The 21,993-nt window shown below is 40.6% G+C and overlaps 3 protein-coding genes and 1 long non-coding RNA gene across 4 annotated transcripts in view; 2 read left to right on the top strand and 2 right to left on the bottom strand.

Moving 5' to 3' along the window:
- agbl4 (AGBL carboxypeptidase 4) overlaps window positions 1-21,993 on the top strand; it is a 259,679-nt gene that overhangs the window by 187,041 nt on the left and 50,645 nt on the right. The window lies entirely within an intron of this gene.
- Window positions 1,358-7,471, bottom strand: LOC132963078 (uncharacterized). The gene is made up of 2 exons (XR_009668715.1): window positions 7,181-7,471; window positions 1,358-3,201 (listed from the first exon to the last, which is right to left on the bottom strand). It is a non-coding gene; the product is annotated as an uncharacterized LOC132963078 (long non-coding RNA).
- Window positions 6,673-20,360, top strand: bend5 (BEN domain containing 5). Its single transcript, XM_061033501.1, has 6 exons — window positions 6,673-6,943; window positions 8,081-8,211; window positions 9,004-9,484; window positions 10,950-11,098; window positions 13,451-13,664; window positions 13,878-20,360. Exons 1-6 carry the CDS (start codon window positions 6,760-6,762, stop codon window positions 14,072-14,074), a joined length of 1,356 nt encoding a protein of 451 aa, XP_060889484.1. The 5' UTR covers window positions 6,673-6,759; the 3' UTR covers window positions 14,075-20,360.
- Window positions 13,301-21,993, bottom strand: part of hsh2d (hematopoietic SH2 domain containing) — a 148,704-nt gene continuing 140,011 nt past the window's right edge. The window contains exon 7 of the transcript XR_009668712.1: window positions 13,301-13,316. The gene's annotated coding sequence lies outside the window, so the exon portion shown is untranslated. The remainder of the gene's footprint in view (window positions 13,317-21,993) is intronic.

A 21,993-nucleotide genomic window follows, 5' to 3' on the forward strand; every position in this document is an offset into this window, starting at 1 on the left:
GCACTGGGCCTCATTTAATTGTTGGAAATAAAGAAGCCAGCGGCAGCATATTATCTGTGAACAACAAACAGAAAAAAAACAAGTTTGTAAGTCAGGAAGGCATTGCTTTTGCAGCCCTTGTGCAGTCCTATTGTGGAGACATATTTACTTACAGCCTGAATTGATCCAGAAAAAGGTTTAAAAAAAATACACAACCTTCTCCCATAGGTCTAAAACAACCTGCATGCAGCCTCCTGCCTGTCTGCTATACAGGCTGGTGGTACGTACCTGTGCCAATAGAAATCTGTGTGTGACTTGATCACAGCATGGATAACTGGTTTCTAGGCTGCATATCTGCAGTGATTTGTTTCAAGTGGACTGTAAGACTTGCACCTTGAGGGAGGGAGGGGAAGAGAAGAAAGAAAAAAAGAGAAGAACATTGTGTGAAAAAAAAATCAGTCTTTTGTGTAAATGAGCAGCTGTGAAAACAACACTTCCTATTATTGCCCTAATTATATCCTTTCTGTGTAAATTTGCATATTTTATCTCCCTCCCCTTCATTATGGGCGACTATGCTTCCATTTTGATGTGGGTTAAAAAAACACAAAAAAACAAAGAAGAAGATGAAGGATTGGAGGGGAGAGTAGAAGGGAGGGTTGGGGGGGGCGCGCTGGCCGCTTTATATTGAGTATTTTCCAGTTGATTTTGTTGAAGGCTTCTCAGCAGCGTAGCTAAATAAGCAGCAGCATGCTAATGAATGGAGAACGAGTGTGATAATTCAGCAGATAAAGAGTGGAGGACTCTGAGAGATAGGAGCCAGGAGGGAGAAAGAGAAGGGGCGAAGCAACATTTTGAGTATATTCTGAAAATATTTGTCATCAAACAATTGTTCCAAACCTGTCTCTATAGCTTTTGTGCCTGAAGGGTCTTTTTGTCAAGCCTATATTACTAATGCTTAGAGTAAATACTCCCTGTGTGGCAAATATGGTAATTTCACGCACTGTACACACAGTCAGCCATGTGTTTCATGTTTCTGCATGCAGAGACGGCGCGAGAGATTGAGGGTGCTAAACTCAGAGGACAGTAAATGACAATAAGAGAAGCGAAGAGTCTGTCTGTCCTTCTTCTAAAAGGGCGATGTGACGCAGGCAGTAAACAGGCTGTGGGCTCTGAGATTATTTCTTTGTCACCAGCAGAGCCACCAGTGTTGCTGAGCACTGCTGTGGAGCAAATCCTCCTAGAGAGGACTGATTGGATTTTTGTTCCAGGGAGCCTTTTGTGGTAACAGCATAGGGACTAGATAATAGAGGTTGATGCCACTCTGTCTCTGTGTTATGGCTGCTGGATTGAGTTTTTGGACCCTGTGTGCGTGTGTGTGTGTGTGTGTGTGTGTGTGTGTGTGTGTGTGTGTGTGTGTGTGTGTGTGTGTGTGTGTGTGTGTGTGTGTGTGTGTGTGTGTGTGTGTGTGTGTGTGTGTGTGTGTGTGTGTGTGGTTCTGTGTGTGTGTGGGGCCAGGACTTTATCCCTCCAAACAACCGCTGCATCACAGTTATTCACAACCTACTGCATCCTCTGTGCTTTAGAGCCTAGACGATGCTAAATATTGTAGCTTCTGGGCAAACAATATGGATATGTGTGACTTATAATGAGAAAATGGATCATGTTATAACCTGCCATTCTGCCAAATTGCTCTTATGAGAATATTTAATGCAGGTTTATGTGTTGCCAGTAGTTACCCACTGCCAAGGTCAAGGTCATTATCTACCTTTTCTCAGTCCGTGCCTCCTTCTGTCAGATCTGTTTCTAGAGCACATATGCTCATGCAGAGTCCTGTATGTATAAAAAAACATTATAGACTTTATTGATTTCTGTACGGATACTCTGCCTTTAATTGCTCTGCTTTCACTGGTGGGTCGGCAGTCAGTTTCAGCTTCAGTGTTTCTACTGAAAGCTTCAGCAGACTCCTGCAAATGTAGTGAGTTAATATTTGGGACAGTAAAAAAAAAAAAAGCACCTTTAACCCCCCTCCTGCCTGCCTGTCTCTTTGTCGCAAGCAGCCCAGAGAGAACAGAAGTTGTCAGGTTGTGTGTCTCAGGCCACACTGCAGCTGATTGCCAGATTCGTCCTGACTGTTTTCTCCTCCACAGAACTTAATGTGTTTCAGCAGTGACACACAGACTGTTTCCCATCGTCACGTCAGCTGGCATCCTGCATCTGGACAGGCAGAGGAGATGCGTGACATGTGGCATACTTTTACACAGGGGGTGTATGCGTGTCCTGTTAAAAGACAGGACGTGAGATGTTGTGATTCTATATTTTTTACAATGTATTTTCTATGTGTGGAGTGTAGCAAGCAACCTGGCCAGTTAGTGCCAGGAAGATTTGAGATAATTAACATAAGGTGAAATGACTGCAGTCAAATGTTCCGTTGTTGTTTTTCTTTTACTTCAGATGTAAATAAGTTTGGGTCAATGTTTATATATCTTGAACAAATGAAATAGTGTTTGCATTTAGTTTAGATTTGCTTGCTAAGTTGAAAAGCAGATTTGGAAATGAATAAAAACATGAAATAAAATGAAGACACAAGTGAAAAGGCTCAGTGCAATAAACACATTTTATTGTACTTGGGAGACTCACAGCTCTTTCAACTGGAATTAATACAAGGGTAATAAAAGAGCAGCAAGAAACAGCGAAGAGAGAAAAAAAAGCTAATAAGACGACTGCTGGGTTTTGATGTGTTTTTTCAGACACAACAGCTGCGCAAACACTTTGTATTAAGCCCCAAATCAATCTTAACCTCTTCCATGTGTACAGTAAGCTGCAGGAGAGATTCGGTGGAGGGATTTGGGATTGTGACCTTGTCTGTCCTTGACTCCTGTGTTTGTGTGTGAATATGTGTCTTTTCTGGCTGGTGTGTGGTTAAGTAAAGGCTGTTAGTTGTCAGAGCCCCTCAACGTGTCCCTGCCCCCTCCTCGTCTAACTCGCACACCCACCACCACAGGTTTCCCCTCCCTCAGCGAGGAGCAAGCTGCAGGTTAGCCCGCATTTTATCTGCTATTATCTGTCAGATGCTGTGCACCTGTGAGCCCGGCTGCCCCTCTCTGCATGACGGGCGTCTGTGGTCGCTCGTCCAATCACGGCAACAACCCCCCCCCTCCTGCTGTCAGCTATAGTAGCACCAAGAACTTCTCTGGCTGCCTCGGTCTCTGTCTGACAGCCGCCCTAGAGGAAAAGGGTAAGAGTAGGAAAAGGGGGGAGAAATACCATTAAGATGAGCTGTATTCCCACAGACCAAAGCCTGCCCACCAGCCATGTGCTGCAGCTCACCTGGCTGCCAGATAAGTGGAGATTAGAGGAGGGGAGATGGTGGAAAAAGGTATTAAAGGCATAAGAAAAAATCTCTCTGAAACCTGGGGACAGCCTTGATACTTTTAGAATTTCTTCTGTCGTGTCTGACATTTGATGCTGAGGCTGAGAGGGCACCGAGACAGACTGTCCTTTCACATCGACGGGGCAGTATTTCTTCTGAGATATTGTGCCTATTTTTCCCCCCATTGTCTTCTATTTGAGTTGTCTCTGTTTTGAATTACATTTTTGTGAGTTCCCCATCTAGTTAGCGCAGAGTAACAATCTGGCGACACTGGCAAGATCAATACAGGGCCACAGCAGGAGGTAGAGTGGGCCTAATGAACTGAATTGACTGGTGCTGAAATTTGATCAGGATTTCTCTGGTGGTCATTATGTTTCTTATGAAGAAGATCAATGTCTTCTGTGTGGATCACTGAGTAAAAACAGCGTGGTGGCAGGACCATCGCTGATACGTTTAAAAAATACTTAATGATTTATTCACAATAACTCTGTGTGTGTTTGTGTGCCCCATGTCTGTCGTTCTTTTTCTTCAGTGTGTCTTTCTGTCAAAGGTCTGCTTTTAGGCCCTGCAGGCTTTAGCAAGTGATGTGCTTGTTCGAGGCTGTGCTGTTCATTTCATGGACTATCACTTTTTAAATTGGTGAATGCCTTCTTCATGCTTGATTAGTAGCTCTTGCGGAGCTAATTAAGAGCCATAATAGGAGAAGTACTGGTGAGATGCCTGCAACCAAAATAGGAAGCGGTTTCAGCTGCAGATTGTAAACAGTTGTGATTGATCGTGGTAGCGTGTTGCCCATGGAAGACGTAAACGCTTCTCTGATTCCGTCATCTTGGAACCAGACACCCATATCTTCATTTTGCTCGGTGCCTCTCTAATCTTTGAGCGTCTCTCCACAAAGTTGCCTTAATGATCCCTCCATCCCGGCTGTCTAATGTCTGGTTTCGTCATTTTGCCTGATCTGATGTCCCTGCCAACCATCATCACGCACACACCTGTACCAGCATCTGTCCTTCCAGCAGATTGGCACAGGTGCCGCCTCTTGATTGGTTGGTCACGTGCCTTAAAGTGTATTTACACCCCTCAGAGCACCGTAGACATTTTTCACCTAAATTGCGACCTCATCTTGTTATTTTTTTCTCTCAATATATTTGTTTGCCACACATATTTACACACCGAAACTGATCCTAGTCATAAAAGGGCCGTTTATTTAATATGTCTGTCCATCTGTCCGTCTGTCAGTGGGAACTCTTTATGATTCCCGGTGTGACACTGCAATGATGACGTGTGTACCCGCAGTCTAATTCCATCATCAGCATCATTACTGCTATTATCCTGTGTCTCCCTTTAATGCAGGCTAATGGATGACCAATAAAGATAGATGAGCCTGGCAGTGTGGAGCTAATAGGCAGGACATGATGTCTGGCTTCTGTCCTGACTCTAGTCTTTGCTCGATCAACTGTCCTCATAGATAAACCATTCCTAAAATATTATCACGAGTTATTCCTTCAGCTTCAATTTATCACTTTATCTTCAGCTTATTAGTATGCCAAAAGTTTGTGACAACTCAGAATGGATTTTTTTGTGCTTGAGAAACTTCTTTTATAAGGCTGATTGGATTTATGAGATAAATGACAGATGTGTTCTAAATACAATTAACTAATATTTAAGGAGCATTATTTCAAGCACCTTTAGTTACAGAAAGGTCATTTTCACTATCTTCTCTTTATACTATAGAGTAGATAATCCAAAAAAATCTAAATCTATGTAGATAACTTCTGCAATACAGCCACTAGTCATCCTCACAGCCCATACACATTTTTCACTTTAGAAGAAAGATTTACTTTACTAAAAGTCACAATTAGAGTTCGTCAAATTAAATAAATTGGAAGCTTGATTAATATTAATATTATGTCTCCAAACTCCGGGTATAGTTGTTTCAAGTTCATATGAGACTAGAAGACTATAAAATAAATATAGTAGTGTCCCCATTAGAACATTGTCCACTTCAAAGACTGAATCCGAGCAACCTTATGATTAAAAGCCCAGCCTTGAAGACAGGAGAGTCATTGAACAGAAGCTTTAAGATTAGAAGTAATCCTCTATTTGACTTGTTGAGAAGCTACTTAAATCTCTCGTCTATCACTCTCACTTTGGTTGTAGTTTGTGCGATCTGCCATGATATGAACATGGCTTAACCTTAAATAGAACAAATTATTCCTCTCCTCAAGAATCCCATTAATCGACAAGTTGTGATAAAAACTTATTTAAGTTTGAATGAAGGTCAAATTTTGATAGTTTAACTTGCTGCTTCTTCAAAGAAAAGTGAAGTCTCTGAATAGCATAGCATAGCTTGCAGAGGGAACCACTCACTTGTATTGAAAACAGCCGATAAACACTGTTTCAGTAACTGAAATAAAATGACTGCCATTATGTTCTGAGACGTTATTGTCATCGCTCTGTTTGTTTGTTTTTCTCTTGTATACATCTACTAGACTCTGAGTCGGTCACACAGCACAGTGAACAAACATCACGGGGAAGCTGGCATTTGAAACAGGCGTAATCATAACTAACTAAATGCCTGCAACTATGAAACGAAATATCAGAGAAGAAAAAGAGCTCTATATAGTTCTGCATCAGTTACTTTTCAATTACGGCAGCCGAAGCAGAACAAAATTGTTAGTGTCATTTATCGACTGTGGTGCTCTCCATTAGAGTAACAACTGAGATAAATCCATCCTGTTGTATAACCACCTGGCTGTCTTACAATAACAAAGAGTTCATTTCTTTTAGCTGGCCCTAAATCTTTCTGTTGCACTACAAGGGGCAGAGGAAAAGAATACACCAGGAAACACATCACAGCAAAGAGAGACCAATGAAATCTAAACAGGCAGGCAATCATCCTGGTGTCTTTGTTCATTGTAGTTAATGGAAACAATTCCTTTTACTATTTGGAGTAAAAGGTGTATAGAGTGATATGAGGGGAAAAAAGAGGACAACTGAAATTTACATGTTTGTATTGACAAACAAATATTTGCCAAAAAAAATCTGTGTTTTTCAATATTTTGATTTTGTTTGCTTTAAAAAAACTTGTACTTTACTAAAGTTTAAATCCATTTTTAAGCCCTTTACAATATTTTAATTACATTACAGGTGCGATGGAAAATTTTTATTTCTTTTTACCACAAATATACCAAAATGATTGTATTTCTAATGCTTCTTCATCTGAGTAAGTTAATGTCATGTCTATTACTTATGCCTTGATGATCTTCCCTGGTGATGTGGACCAGGCAAGAGTAGCCGAGCGCAGACACCATCCCCCAACCCCCCTTTATGTGTATATTTTTTTTTAATACTTTGTGAGGAAAAACTGTCAACCATATCCAAAGTGCAGGACCAAAGAGAAGTAAATAATGTATGCTTTTGTTAGATTCTTTGAAGACGATATGTGCTACGCGTTGCCCGTTTCAAATGTCGAAGATTTCAGTCCTCTGCACAAAACAGATTTTGATAATCAGAAGGTGTATCTGGTTCACAGAACTGAAGAGAATGGCAGCGCAGGCCAGCCGTGCGAAGCACAGATCCTTGCCCTTGCAGGTAAGTTGTCCTATTAACATATTACCTTTTGTCTTTTAAATGCTGTTTTTCTCTGTCTGACTAAGTGCGGACGATGTGCGCGAAACTCTGAAACGTGTCAAAGCAAGTGGTTTTGTCCGATCTGTCAAGAAGTGATCAGCTGGAATCTGACACTGATCGCCACAACAACGTCCTCGGCTGTGGCTAGCTACACATGCTAGTTAGATATGCTAAGATAAGTTTCGTACGCAGTCATACCTTCATGTCATTGCTTTTCAGGCTTTTACATCCCAGCTGTGCTCTTCCACGACTAATCTGTCTCGTTACTAAAGGGTAGCGCTGGTTGTCAAGCTAAATACGTGGCATGTATCGTTAGCCAGTCTCCATGGTTGTTTACAACATGAAGCTAACGCTGGCTAGCTCGGTGTGTATCTGCTCCGCGTTAGCATGTTAGCGCTGACATGCCAGTGTACTGCGTGCAGACGTAACGCTGTCATCACACAGTGAACACATGTGACAACCTGTGGATGAAATGTTAACGTTTTTGTTTTTTTTTGCAGAGGTTTTAACCGTAGCCGAGACGTTTAGCTGTAGACTGTGGTCGGGTTAGCTTGTTAGCTTGCTTATGTGAAGGTTTGTGTGAAAGACGGGATGCGTGCTGCAGTCTTCGCCGTGTCTCATACGTTGATGCAGACAGCGTTCAGTAGACCGTCTGTAACATGTCAACGTCGTGGCTATTCGGTAACAACGCAGCATGTTCATGACCTGAAGTGTGCGATTTAATGACGGTCATATTTGCTCCCTGTCTGGTTTTATGCTCGATCTTTAACTCGGTAAATCACTAATCCCTGGACCTGAGCTGTCTGTCTGCAAGATCGCTGCGATGTGACACCTTCATAACCGCAGTGATGTTGAAGCGCAGTGTAGTGAGGACGTGTTGTCTGTCAGTCCGCTGTAAAGCTGAAATATTAGTTCCAGCTAAGCTAAGAATGCTAAAGTAAGTTTCAGCTGGCACAATGGAGAGACAAAACCCCATCCACCCGGGTTTGACAAATGGATGAAAGCATGTAGGTGATTTCACATTGCCTGAAAACCCATCTGACTTTTCGGACATTTTCACGAGTTTTTACACTCTTTTTCTTTTTTTGCACTTAACAGATACAGTAGAGGAGTTTGAAGACAGTATAATGCAAAAGAAGATGAAAATTCCCAAGATGTCCATGAAGAATACAGGAAACTCTATAGAGAACAGTTTTGGGGAGGAGAGAATGCCACTCAGACATAAAAAGGTAGGCTCACCTTAACGAGACACAGTAACCAGTTTCAACATTTCTCTTCAACTTGTGCTTTTACTTCCTGTCACCGTGTGTTGTGACAGTCACACCGCCACTTGTTAATTCAAATATGATGCTCATTGATTGATGGCACTGTTTAATAAGAGTTCAAAGCTGCATTCAAACTAATTACGAGCTGCAAGGCTTTAACATTGGGTCTACAGATTACCGTCAGTCATTTCTCATTACAAAATAAGTTAAAAATGTATTCCTCTTAAATTACACGGCAACAATCATGTGTCATGTCAGGGAGCACTCTTAATATAATCGAACAATTAATTGTAATTCATACAAAAGGTAATATCAACAAGTACCTGTACTGTTGACACATATACTGTTACAGTCTTACATTAAGATAGATCTATTGATGAGACAATGTCACATTTTCATAAACTTGGCTGACATCCAAAATCCCCCACGCTATTTTTACCATATGCTGGATTAACACAAATTCAGCACTCTGGACAGCTGCCCTTTCACAGACAAATCCTCTGAGCGGCTCATCGAAGAACTCTGTGACTCCACTCTCCCCAGTTACCACTGAGATCCACATGGTCAAAACAAACTGTTTACGGTCTGTTCTTCGTGTCAGACTGATGCATTAAGAGATTTGTGAATTATTTTATCAGGCCCACCCCCATAACCATGGAAACCTTTCGTCATGTCTTATTCCTTGAACTTCTTGATATTGGTATTATTTTCATGGACCTTGTATTACCTAGTATGAAAGTTCCTTTTTTTCTTAAGGCCCTATCTCAGGACCATGGGCGCCCCATTTCAAACTCCTCCAAGAGCCTGGCAGCAGTAGTGGCTCGCCTGGAGAGAAATGCAGCCAGCTCCTGTATGGATGGTGAAGAGGATCTGGATGAGGACCGGCTGGAAGAGGGAGAGGATGCAGATGACGAAGATGAAGATATGGAGGCAGAGCATCAGCAACACCATCACCATCACCAGCAGCAACAACAGCATTTGGAGGTGGACACGGATTGTGTGTCTGGGGTAGCTGCAGCAGTGGTTCCTAGAGTCCTGTACGAGGAGCTGGTTCATAGCTATAGACAACAGGAGGAGGAGATGAGGAGGCTGCAGCAGGAGCTGGAGAGAACTCGCAGGCAGCTGGTGCAGCAGGCCAAGAAGCTGAAGGAATATGGCAGCTTGCTGACAGAAGTCAAAGAACTGAGGGACTTCAACAGGAGGCTGCAAGACGTGCTTCTCATGAGACTTGGCAGTGGTGAGGGAGCAGAAACATGCACACAAACATGTGCTGCCTATGGCAAAAAGTTTATTAGTAACCTTAAATGCCATCAGCCAATTGAATGAACATACAACAAAAATACAATAATTTGCTTCTGAAAAACACTACTTTCTGAAACTGCACTTCAGAGACCTCAAACTGTTAATATAAATTGAGAATACCTGTTTGGATAATAGGGGTTTACTGTAGTTTGGTTTCAATCATCTTTTGCATGGCCTCAGTAAAAAGAGGGATTAATGCCAAATATAGGGTTTTTTCCGATTTATGATGAAAGAGGAAAACAATGCACAGCAGGGGAAATGTTTTGAGATAAAGGCCCTTGAACAATTTGTCATTCTTTTTCAGACTTTATCTTTTAAGGGTAGAAATCCACATGCATTAAGTGTCTTTCTAATAAAGTCAAGACTCAAAGATAAAGTTACAAATGGATCAACTTTGAGTCTGGGTGCTGCAGTTTGATTGGCGTCTGCTGGTGCCAGATTGGACCAGTGATTAAAGTGACCTTCCTAAAACAGAAGGTCACCAGTAGTTCAGTTCTCATTTGTTCTGTCGAAGAATTAATTTAGACAGAGAGAGGTAAAATAAAGGTTAAAAAATAACTTTTTACAAGATTTTTCCTTTTTTTCCTTTTTTTTGATTTCCCAAATTCAACATTCCCCAGACAAATGTGATTCCTAACCAGAGCAAGCTCTCTAAGAAGATTTGTAAATAATGGGAGAAAAAAGTTTGATATGTACTTGCCAGCTGGAGTTTTAGATAACTCAATGTTTAAAATTAGACACTTTAAAACACCAACAAGGTACATAATGAATTGTTACAAAACGGGCATGTGCTATTTTAATACAGCAATATGATTTGAATGTTTCAAGCATCAGAAGTGTATCCTATACAACAAGTTAAATAAATGACTCTGCAGTTGTAAGTGAGCTTTAAAGTAATGTCATTACAGTGCCGGTAGTGTACAAACTCAAGGCTTGCCAGATGTTGGTATTAACCTCAGCCTCACTTTGACATCCGGACAGATTCGCCTGGCTACTGGCGAGACCATCTAATGGATAGATTAGAGCACCCTGTGGTGCTGTCGGGATGGAATGGAGTGCAATGACCGTTATTACAACTCTTCAGCTACACTGGAGCTTAGCATGGCTGGCCACCAAGCCTGCTTAGTTCCTTTGCCAAAATAAGCGCCTGTCTCAAGGCACTGGGGAGCATGGGCCCAAGGCAGTAAGCAAGCAGAAAGCAGAGGGGCAATGATCCAATGGTAAAAACCAGGAAACTAATAGCAATTATGCTATTTGATACAATAGGGATTTGAATGCTACGGCTAACTTTTTAAAGTGTTGCTTTAGTTGTTGTTGTTCCAGTGTCTTTCTCCTTGTGAAGTTGACAAACAGACATATCTGTAGCTTTGTTTTTTTTAATTTCTCCTTTGTATCTCCAGAGCCTATGCATGACAATGGAACTCAGACAATCAAGGCTGAAGTGGTTGAACCCATTGTTGAGGTCCAGGAGGCATGCAGAGAAGAAGCCAACACCAGTTCCAGCTACTCACCCTCACCCAGAACCGTATACACCTGCAACGATGGGAAGGTAAGAGAGACTCTTCATGTTATTGGCTTCTCGTGATTCCCCCCTGATGAAACGTAAGAACCAAATTTTCAAGTCTTCTATTTTGTCACGTCTCGTCTAATCATTTGCCTTTTTTTTTCTGCTACAAATCTTCCACAAGGTCTATTTGCTGTCCTTTTTAAAAAAATATGAATTCTTTAAAGGTCACATATTGTCCTCCTTTCCAACAAGTTTAAATAATTCTCAGAGGTCCCCTAAAACATGTCTGCGAAGTTTCTTGCCAAAAATCCACTCTGATCCTGTATTTGATCCTGTCTGTAAACCCCTCTACTTCAGCCCTGCTCAGAACAGGCTGTTTCTGTGTCTATAGCTTGTGTCTAAATGCAGGTGAGGTGTGTTTGACCACGTCCCTCTGGAACGGTTTGGGTATTGGGCTTTCTTGCACCATCCCTCATAGTTTACGGTGAGAAGGCAGACTCAGAGGGCAGAACAAACACCTAGCTGTGTGAGTGTGACCCACCTGGGGGAGGGGTTACTGCCCTTTGTGATGTCAAGATGGGAAAATCTCCAAACGGCCTGCTAGAGCACACGTTTTCCGAAAAGTGGAGCAGGCAAAAGACGGAGAGCAGGGCTTTTCTCATAATTCGGAGGCTTGTAGACAGGCTAGGGACACATATTAGGGCTATAACCATATTTTTGTATTTTGCACAATATGTGACCTTTAATTAAAGCAAAATTAATAATACAAGACAATGCATCAAGCCATTAGACTATGTTAAGACATTACACATAAAAACATAAACATAGTCATCAGACAACAAATAATTCAAAGTTTTTTGTGTGGTTGTTAAAGGCTTGTTAGTAATGTTGAGGTTATTTGTCATAAAACTAAATATATGAACATTTAAATATATGAATATCACTATAACAATCAAATGTTAAAATAGCAAACTGAGATTTTAAACCTTCTCTTAAAGATCACCCCTACGACCCCTCTCCCCCTGTGAGAGTCCTGATTCTTTGATCCCCTAGCCTCTCCTGGCTCTCTGCCTTGGGGGTGGTCATAGGAATTAGCCACATTTGTAGGGAATGCTGTATTTCTCTTTAAAACCCACAAACCTGGGAACATGCCGTCATAGTTGATCAGTCGTTTCCCCCTGGCTGCCCTACCCTAGCAGGTAAACAAGGTTGAGAAGATTATTATTGTTCCTGCAAGCACGGCCAGCATCATCAGTGTTTATTGGCCTGTTAGGGTTCCTCACTCCCCCCCACCGCTGTAACTCAACCAGCGTCCTGTCTCTGATGACAGGGGGGGAATTGGTACTACAAGCTCTGGGGCCTCAACCACTTCAAGCGTGAAGAACACTTGCAAATTAGAACTCTCCTACATCAGGGACCCCATATTAATTATTTGCACGGGAGGAATTTAAAGTGACTGACAGGTTAGCCCTTGTGAGAGAGACATAGTGGGGTAGAGGTTGTAAAGAAGGAAGAGAGATAGAGGGAGAGAGAGATAAACGAGGAAACAGAGAGGGAGGATGAAAACAATCTTGTCTAACTTGAGGGCAGTAAAAAAGCTTGTCTGCTGGCTGGAGGCCTAAAGCACATTAGCTGCACAGGGAAAAGCCTTTTGGATGCTGGCCTAAAGACTTTACAGTGATAAGAGAGTAGAGAAGGGAAAGGGAGTCGCACATGCCCCCTGCTGCATTAGCTCACCTAGAAGACCAGGGCAGTCTGCCTAGGCTTGCAATCGGCTTGGAGTGATTGGTACAGACTTATGCAACGTGCAGCGGCAGTGTGTAGAGAGCTCTGGGCTAAGTTCATAGTGGAGGTAATCCAGGCTACAAGCAGCCAGTGGCCTGAGCTTGTTTATGTATTCTTGGTGGTGAAAGTGGTGCTTCTTGGGATTTGTAATTTGGTCTAAGCAGATCCGGCTCATCTGTGTTCTCCTTTGAAAAGCCATGACCCACCTTGTCTATTTAAATTTAGAAGGTTTTACAAAAGCCTGGGGCCTCGCTGATAAGTGACAAGTGTCCCATGCAAGTGGGTGATCAGCACCGTCACCTTGGGACAAATATTGAGGTTACTATACCTGTAAATCTGTTGTTTTCTATGTGATGCTCTCAGGTTTAATCATACATTTCCAACTTTGATGCCAGATAAAGTCTGAGTTTTCTTTTTCTCCTCTAGTTGTATTGTGTGCTTTTGAGTGTCAACATTTAAGTTCTGTTGATGTAACCTGAACTTAATTAAGAAAAATAGTTTTGTCTTCCAATGTGCTGAAGACAACACATACTATGTATCCTTTCTCCAATAAGAAGGTACATGAACAATTTTAATTGTAGATCTGTTCTGCCTCGGTCCTTTCTGCAGGTACACCTTGGTGGAGGAATCTGGGTGGAGGAGGAGAAGTGGCACCAGCTGCAACGGACCCAGGGAGACTCCAAGTTCACAAAGAACCTGGCTGTCATGATCTGGGGCACAGAAACTCTCAAGAACCGTAGTGTCACTGGAGTAGCCACCAAAAAGAAAAAAGATGCGCTGCCGAAACCCCCATTGTCGCCAAGCAAACTGAAAATCGTAAGAGGTAAGATAAACTTGTGAAAAATATGATTCTCTGTCCTGATGAGTCTTAGTAAGCTGAGACAAGTTGGCAAACTTCATGCACTGAAAAATTACTGTTGTTTTTATACAGGCCTCCAGTCACTGAATGATATTTATTAGAAGTCAAACATAAGATAAAGATGAGCAGTTTTTAATCTAAATGTAGTCTGACTGCTCACACTCGCTCCTTCCCCAGAGTGTCTCTACGACAGAGTGTCTCAAGAGACAGCCGACAGTGCAGAGATCACGCAGAGATTGTCCAAAGTGAACAAATACATTTGTGAAAAGATAATGGACATCAACAAGTCCATCAAGAACGAGGAGCGGCGGGAATCCAAGCTGCTCATCAGGCAGACAGTCAAGATGGAGAACTTCACCTACGATGGCATGTAGTGGTCAGCGGTTGTCACGCCAGCGCCTTCTGCCCAGGATACTGAGGGGACTTGATGTGTGATTGGAGGATGTTCGTCAAAGTTCCAGGAGCAGATTTTTTTTCTGTTGACTCATTTGATTTGTTTTTTTTAATTGAAATGTTAAAACCAATAGGCCCTTTTCCAGCCTCCCACTGAACAACCGTCAGAGTCCCCAGTGATCAGTTTCTTCATAAGGTGACAGACAGCTTTACCCACCACTTAACTAAATTGGTGTGAGCTGATATGAGTGTTTTTATAAGCTTTACAACGGGTATTGGTACAGAGACATGGTTTATTGACGTGTGTGCATCTGTGTCAAAGGAGAGATTAGATGAAATTGATTTATTGTTCTGTGTCAGAACATAATTTTGAGTCCTTAAACTTTTAAAAAGTAAGGTTATTTCCATGGATACAATCTTCTAACGCTATAAAGAAAATGATGTTGATAGCTTGCATTAGATCTGAGTTGTGTGAACGGTTGGATATTTTGGTGACTACCCTGTGACTGCTGAGTCTTTGCAGTAGGTACTTAATGCATAGAATGGGACATCAGGGTGTCAAATGCACAAGTCTTAATTTGTAATAGCCATATTCCTTTTTGCAACAGAGATTCTGTTGCTGCAAGAGATTCTCCCCCTAAACTGTAGCTCAATCACAACATGCCATTCTCTTAAAAAGAGGGCTTGTAGAGGTTAAATGGGATGTATGACTCTAATGTAGAGTCTTAAGATTGATATTTATATTTATATTCTTATGTTGACCTTTTAGGTTCAAGCAATTTCCACCAATGAGAGTGCACAAAAAAACTTTTGATGGGATTTTCCTGTGATACTCTTAATAAAACAAGTCACTTTCAGGCAGTTTGACTGTTGAATTAGTTCTAGTGGTACAGGCATGTTGATGCCTAGAAAGGCCTTATATGGATTTGGCAATCACCAGGGGCTTGTATGCCTGTGGGTTTTCTAGTAGGCTGTGATTGTAAATGTATAGGAAGCTGAAGCGACGACGCTTCACATGCACTTTGCTGTGGGAATAAAAGAGGTGGTTAGGTACTTTTTGCTGTGTGATTCACTCCATCGTGATAAGATGAGCCGAGCTACTTGCCAACCCCTCCTCCTGTATTAAGATGATGTGGGGTTGAAAATCAGTGCAAGTTTTGATTGGTTCAGGTCACCCAGTTGTGGAAGTAGTGTTTGCTGTGGGTAAAGCTGTCTGACACTCTGTGATGTCTGACACACTTCTGGGCCTGCTGAACCCCCATAATAACCCCATTTTTTTAAGACATCCACTGGGAAACAAAGTAGAGTCGCTCCAGTGACAATTTCTTTTGAGCTATGCCATCAGAACTTTGAAGAGGTCCTCTCTCTCTCTTGTATGTTATTTTTGTCTCTCAACTTGTTTATTGTTTTGATCCAAATGGTTGGTGCGGCTGTCTGCAGGCTGGAACTAAATGCTGCAGATTAAAAATCTCAACTGTGACCTAGCTGTGGCTAACTGTGAATCTGCTGCAGAGCTGCCCATCAAGCCTCTCCTCCTCAGACTATAGATTCTTGTGTTTCGGTTGGTTTATTTCTCTCCACGTTTTTTGTCTGTCAGTTTTTTTTCTTTATTTCAAAAGTTCAGATAAGCCTTTTGTTAAGCTACCTTTTGTTTTGGAGATATTTTAGTGTATATAAAAAAACATCTTTTTTTATTTTTCCACCAAACACATATTACACTTTTTCATGTTACACTTTTAAAGGTTCTGGTCGAGTTTTGGTTGATCTAATTGATGTTGTGATTCCATGTTACCTGACAATTTCTTTTGTTTCTTTTTGTTTCTTTTTGTTCTTTTGTTTCTTTATATACTTTTTTCTTTATATACTTTTTTCATGGCTTTAAGCTTGATGTTGTATCCAAATGTAGAGAAGTAGAATCTACAAAAAAAGAAAAAACAAACTATCTCTCTTTGATAGCCAAAGTCATCTCTTGGAACAAGAGAAACGAGGCTTATTTAGATTCAGATTTGAAAAAGCCCATATTTTATACCACATTCACAACATGTGATATACGATAAACCTCACCTTAGAATCTACCTTCTTATGATCTGCCACAGTTTTATGAATATCTGTATCCTGGAACTGTTATACTGTAGACATTGAGACTCAGTAGTTAGATTGACACAAATTATTGACATTGAATGCACTTTAAAGTTCTTGGCAATTCTTCAATCTTAAAGAAATGTATTTGTGGTATACGTCCTTTTTCAAATGTCTATATAGATTAAGGCCTAAAAAATAATTGTATTAACATGAAGCACCTTAGAAAACTTTGATTTTATTGTTGTTTTTTTCTGACGAGAACAAGTTATGGATTTTATTTGGTCTGTCAGGTAAACCCCTGACATGCCAATCCTAAAAATAAGTTAAGATTCAATACTCCCAACTATTTGTCAGAAATAGTAATACTACTACTTCCATATTTTTTAAATCTGGATGGATAACTTTGGCCTTTATGGCTTCCTGAACAATAAAAGACTTACCTGGCAGATTTACAAGCTTTAGTATAAAAACTCTTCTTGGCTGTAGAGCCCAAAACATAAATCATTCTAAAGATATGTAACTATGAAATGTGCAAGCTGACTGGAATATGTGCTTTAACTTAATGTGTGAAGATGCTGGTTATGTATTGTTATGACTTATATAGAGATGATGTGTATTTTTACGAGTGAGTGGTAATTATAAGCCAAAGTATTGAAGGCTGAGATCAAGCTAAAGAAGAGGGCGTGCTGAATGAGGAATCAGCAGGGTTTGCACAAAATTGGCAAATTGCCAAGGTTGATAGAGCTTAGCGGATCTTAAGTCACTTAAAATGGTGACATATTATTAATATTTTTGGTTCCAAAAAAATCCCCTTTTCAGCTCAAGATTTGTTTTTGTGTTTCTTGTACAGAGCAACATGTGAGGTTAATGTGCGCTAAAAGAAAGAAAAGATTTCTACTGTGCAAAGTAACCATGCTGAAATTCTGATACATTGTTGTGTGATGTGTTTGTGTTTGTTTCTTTGTTGTTTGATGCCAAAAGGGTGTGTGGTCAAATTCATGCTTTGAGATAGAGCATTTACAGATCTATTACATCATCTGAAATTTGAACTTATTTCATAAGGCTGGTTTCCTGGAGTGCGATTAAGCCTAATCCTTTAACTGAAACCATCTTTAGTGGATGAAAAGCTGTATGGAAGTACTGTATGTTTTTAACCCAGATTTGGCTTAATCTGTGATTGCAAGGCCAATCTTTGTCAAATGTCCAAAGTCACTTGCAGAAGGGTTTAAGCTGCATTTTAGAGCCATTACAGGACGAAATAGGCTAGCTTGGCTCTGCAACACCACACCAGACCTTCCAGTACTCTCACTGTCACACTCAAGTAGCGATAAGGATGAAACTAACCTCTCTGGCTCTGTGATCCTCTTCCTGTGCCACCTTTAATTCCTCACTCCCCCGACATATATACAGACTGGATTTCAAAATGCAAATGAATCAAGATAAAAGCAAATCCTTTTGCTAGCTTGGTGTTTTGGCTTATGTTGTGAACACCTGTCAAAGTTTCAGAAGTGAGGGAGCTTTATGTTGCTTTTTGACACTTTGATTTTGGATAAAGCGATCGGCTCTAACTTCACCGTGTGGAACAAGATAAATGGTTTCAACCCGCAGTTTTCACAACTAAATGTACACAAAACAACAAACTCTCTGAGCCTCAGATACAATGTCAAACTTACTTCAAATGAGAAAAAAAACTGGAGTACACTTTGTTGGGCCTATATTTTTCTTAAGGTATCAGTAACTTTGTATACAATCCACAAACCGGTTCTACTTCATCTAACTTCACCGTCCTACCTCATTGTTACTCTGGTGTTTGTTTGTCAGTGACTGTAAACTATGTGTGTGTATTGAAAAAATATAGGAAAGTTATACCTGGTTACTCTCAACATGTACAGCATATAAAACTTGTAAAACACCTCAGTACACGATATCATTCTTAGGAGAAATCAGTTTTATTACCTGCTTAAAAATGCTGCTCTGAAGAGGTGTCTGTGTGAGGGGTCGTCTCTGAATATATATCTTCGCTCTTTGCTATGTCGTGCAGTTTATCAGTGGTTGTGTTCTGTCTCTGTATTGCATTCTGAGATTTTTACTGGTTGACGGTGCTACCAGCAAACAGTTCAAAAGCTGATCTGTCTTTCGGACCTCAAATGGTGCTGTTTTTCTATGTTTTTATCCTCATACAGCTATGTTTTATTCAGGTGTGTCAACCGCCACTATCCCCTCAGCTAATCAAATTGTAAGCCAAAATGTTTCGCTCAATGATAAACCTGCTATTACTGTATCGACTATATGCTATCCATCCAAATATTGTAGATAGTTATTATATCCTCAGCTGTGATTTTCAGAAGTACCTCAGAACTTGCTGATTTTCAATGGATGCATCTGCTTCTAGCACCTGTTGTCTACCGATACTACATTGTTGCAGTGTATTCTCAGAAATATGCATTTTTACTGGTTAGATCAGGTTTCACTATAAATAGTACATGGTTATTATATCAAACTCAGACGACCAATAAATATCAAGGATAACACTGTTCACTGGTTGCATGCCAGATTGTCAAATAGGAAATCTCAGTTGGACTGGGCTCTTGTTACAGTAGATGAGTTTCTCAGCAAAACCATATTTTGTTTAGGCCTGTTATTTTCTTCAGGGAAGCAGGATTCCATTGGTAGTTCTTTTTATCGTTACAAAATATGGTTGAATAAAAGTTATATTGGGAATGTGTCAAGACTTTAGAGATGTTCCAATACCATTTTTTCCAACTGTATACCGATTCTGATACCAAGAATTGAGTATTGGCCAATACAGAGTACTCCTCTGATAGTGATGAAAGAAGTACTCACAATACTGATGGAAAAACATTGATCATTGACATTTTACTGGCTTTGACTAAGATTACCCTCTCTGCTAGGACCATAGTGTTATTTTTGTTCCTGTAACATGATAATTTACCTGAGGGCTAATTGGTATCAGTGTCGGTATAAGGGCCAATACCAGCATCAGTATTTTGGCAAAGACTCACGTACTTGTATTAGTGTCGAAAACTGATGGTAAAAATCAAATGTTGATCACTGAATCTTGAGTTATGAGGACTGTTATGGGCTGTTTCACATGTCAGTATTGGAATGATTGATTCAATCTTGTTACCTCTTTAATCTGTGATTCACTGATGTATATCTTTTCCCTCCACTGTTTAAAAAAATCAAATGCAATCCTCATGTTGATGTAGTACATTGTAATTACAGTAGCAATTTGTTAAGGATTGACTTATTTTGAGCTAAGTTTTGTACAACAGCACACTGAGTCAGAATTGGGCACAATGATACAGAAAGTGCATTTTATTTTCTCCCGACACAGTGACACCAATGGAATCTTTACTGCATCAAATGTTGGAAGTAGCTTAAGTTGTTAGTATGTATTTGTTTTACTCTGACCGTGTCAGTGAACATGTTATGTGCTGGGGAGCTCCTCTCTACTGTGAGCAATGTGTGTGTTCAAATACACAGCGGTTGGTTTCATGGAAGCACTTAAGCCATTCGTTGGACTGTTACATAATGGTTCAATTTTAAGCTTTGCTCTGGTCCAGGGAGTCGACCCAGAGAGTTTTGTGTGTAATTGAATACCTATGCAGGTGTTGAGTTGTAATCACCTGGCACCACATCACTGTTGGGTGAGGGGCCAACCAGGAGGAGATAACCGGGAAGCGTTCAAACCTTTGAATGTATCTAGAAAGATTAAGTTGAAGTGGACAATGGCGACATGACAAATCAGTACAGAACTATAACAATGTTTTCATACTCACAAAGCTGAATTAAACTGAACTATACGGGGCTGCTTGGAAATGTTTATAACAGTTATAACTGCATTGCATTAGGGAAAGACAGGGTTATTACTGTATGGAGTATTTCCAGTTAGTAGGATAATGTGAACAGAATTGCAGTAAAAACTCCCTCACCCTACTTTAGCCTCCCAGAGGCAACTGTACATTTACAGAAGATGTTATAAGTATATGGGATAGAGAGTGTTTATGTCTTTGCTAAACCGGCCACACCTCTGCTATGCGAACAAACTCTTTGACGCTTAGCATCCTGTTCTGTGTTTTCTCTTGCTGCATTCAGGAACACCTGTTTAATGTGTAGATAAAAAAAAGAAATAAATCCAGACTTTTATTCTATCAGCACAAACCCCTTGTTGTCTTTTTTTTGTGTCTCCTGCCTCTTGTGTTATAAAGAAACAAACAAGACAAGACTCATGTTTGAACTGAATGCCAATAAGACCACTCTAGAAATGTTGGTTTTACGTTTTTTAATAACCTTTTTTGAAATGGTTTTTATATTTCCAATGATGTCCCAGATTTGACTTTACAATATTTGATTTAAACATCCTTGCCATGAATGTCCTTGCTGCCCTGTCAGTCGTGATGAGCCAGTCAGATGTCAACAACAAACAGGGATCACTCCGAATTGGGAGGGGTCCCTCAATTATTGAAAGTATTTGGTGAAGTCTCTCCACGCTGTGCTGCTGTCTGCACTGGGCCAGACGTTGCACGAGGGCCGCCTGAGGACTCGCCATACAGCAACTACTGACATCAGAAATTCTATGACCCCCAGCCAGTTCAGCCTGGAGTGGGTTGGCTGTTTGGGAGCCCTCTTTAACCTCCCGTTGGCCACCCCGCCCCTAGATAAAGATATCTTGTCATCCTACTTTCCACAAAAGAGTGAATAAAACCTTGTTTTTAATCATACCAACTATGATCATTGGACTTCAAGGGGAAATTACAAAGCAAACTGCAAAACTCCCTATCCAATTTCCTGTTGCTATAGAAAAAAATCAATGTGACAATGCCTCACTGTTCAATGTTAATAACATTTTTCCCAAAGTTGCAGGGGTCTCTGAGCGAGTAGTAAATTCATATCCAAAGAAGCTATTTTCACCTCAATCTGTATATTTTAAAACCATCAAATCAGGGTGAAATCTGGTCAATAGCTTGGAGCGCTAACCAAGCTACTGTTTAAAGTGTTCTTTTTTTACGCTGGAATTCCATTTAACGAATGTCAAGAGAGTATTTTCTTTTTCAAATTGATGGCTGTGTGTGCTGAATGAGCTTCGGCAAACCTTAATGACCTGAGACTAATTTAAATTTGTCTGCACACAGTGACTCGTTAAAGTTTTAATTTAAATGCAAAGATTTAAACAAGATTTTGAGTTTCCCATACAAAGGTACAGATTTACTTTTAAAACATCTCATACCGTTGTCTGACACAGGGAAGACTGACAGGTTTCCAAGCAGACAGAGTTAGATAAGCTACGGTGTTACTTTTCTGGCAGCTCATCCTCACTTATACACAGATACATAATGTAGCTGTGTAAGCTCTCACTGTCTATAAATGCCACATCTGATGCCAGCTTTACTTCCTCAAATGCTCTGTAGTCAACTTCTGTCACCCTATAGATCTCTCTGTTACATTCCTGGCTTTGAATGTGTGTGTTTGATTTGTGTTTCAGGTCTTTCGTGTTTAGAATTGAATTTCTGTGTCTGCAGTGGAGTTTAGAGGATCAAACTGGCAAATTGTTCTCAATGTCAGCCACAAGAAAACAGAGACCAACAGTTCACTGTATGTATTTGTCAACTGGCCTGCCTCTGTATGCAGATGATTGGCAGCGTTGAATCTAACATGTCCCATCCAAACCATACTGCAGTATCAACTCAGCTGCATGAGACTTGGATAAGAAAGAAATGGGGTGTTGACATGTCAGATTGCTTATAAGACATCTTGTTTGCAGAGGCTTGAATCTAAAATGAGTCCCATCGTTGAA

The sequence above is a fragment of the Labrus mixtus genome, chromosome 3 (assembly GCF_963584025.1).
Source record: "Labrus mixtus chromosome 3, fLabMix1.1, whole genome shotgun sequence".
Classification (NCBI taxonomy): domain Eukaryota; kingdom Metazoa; phylum Chordata; class Actinopteri; order Labriformes; family Labridae; genus Labrus; species Labrus mixtus.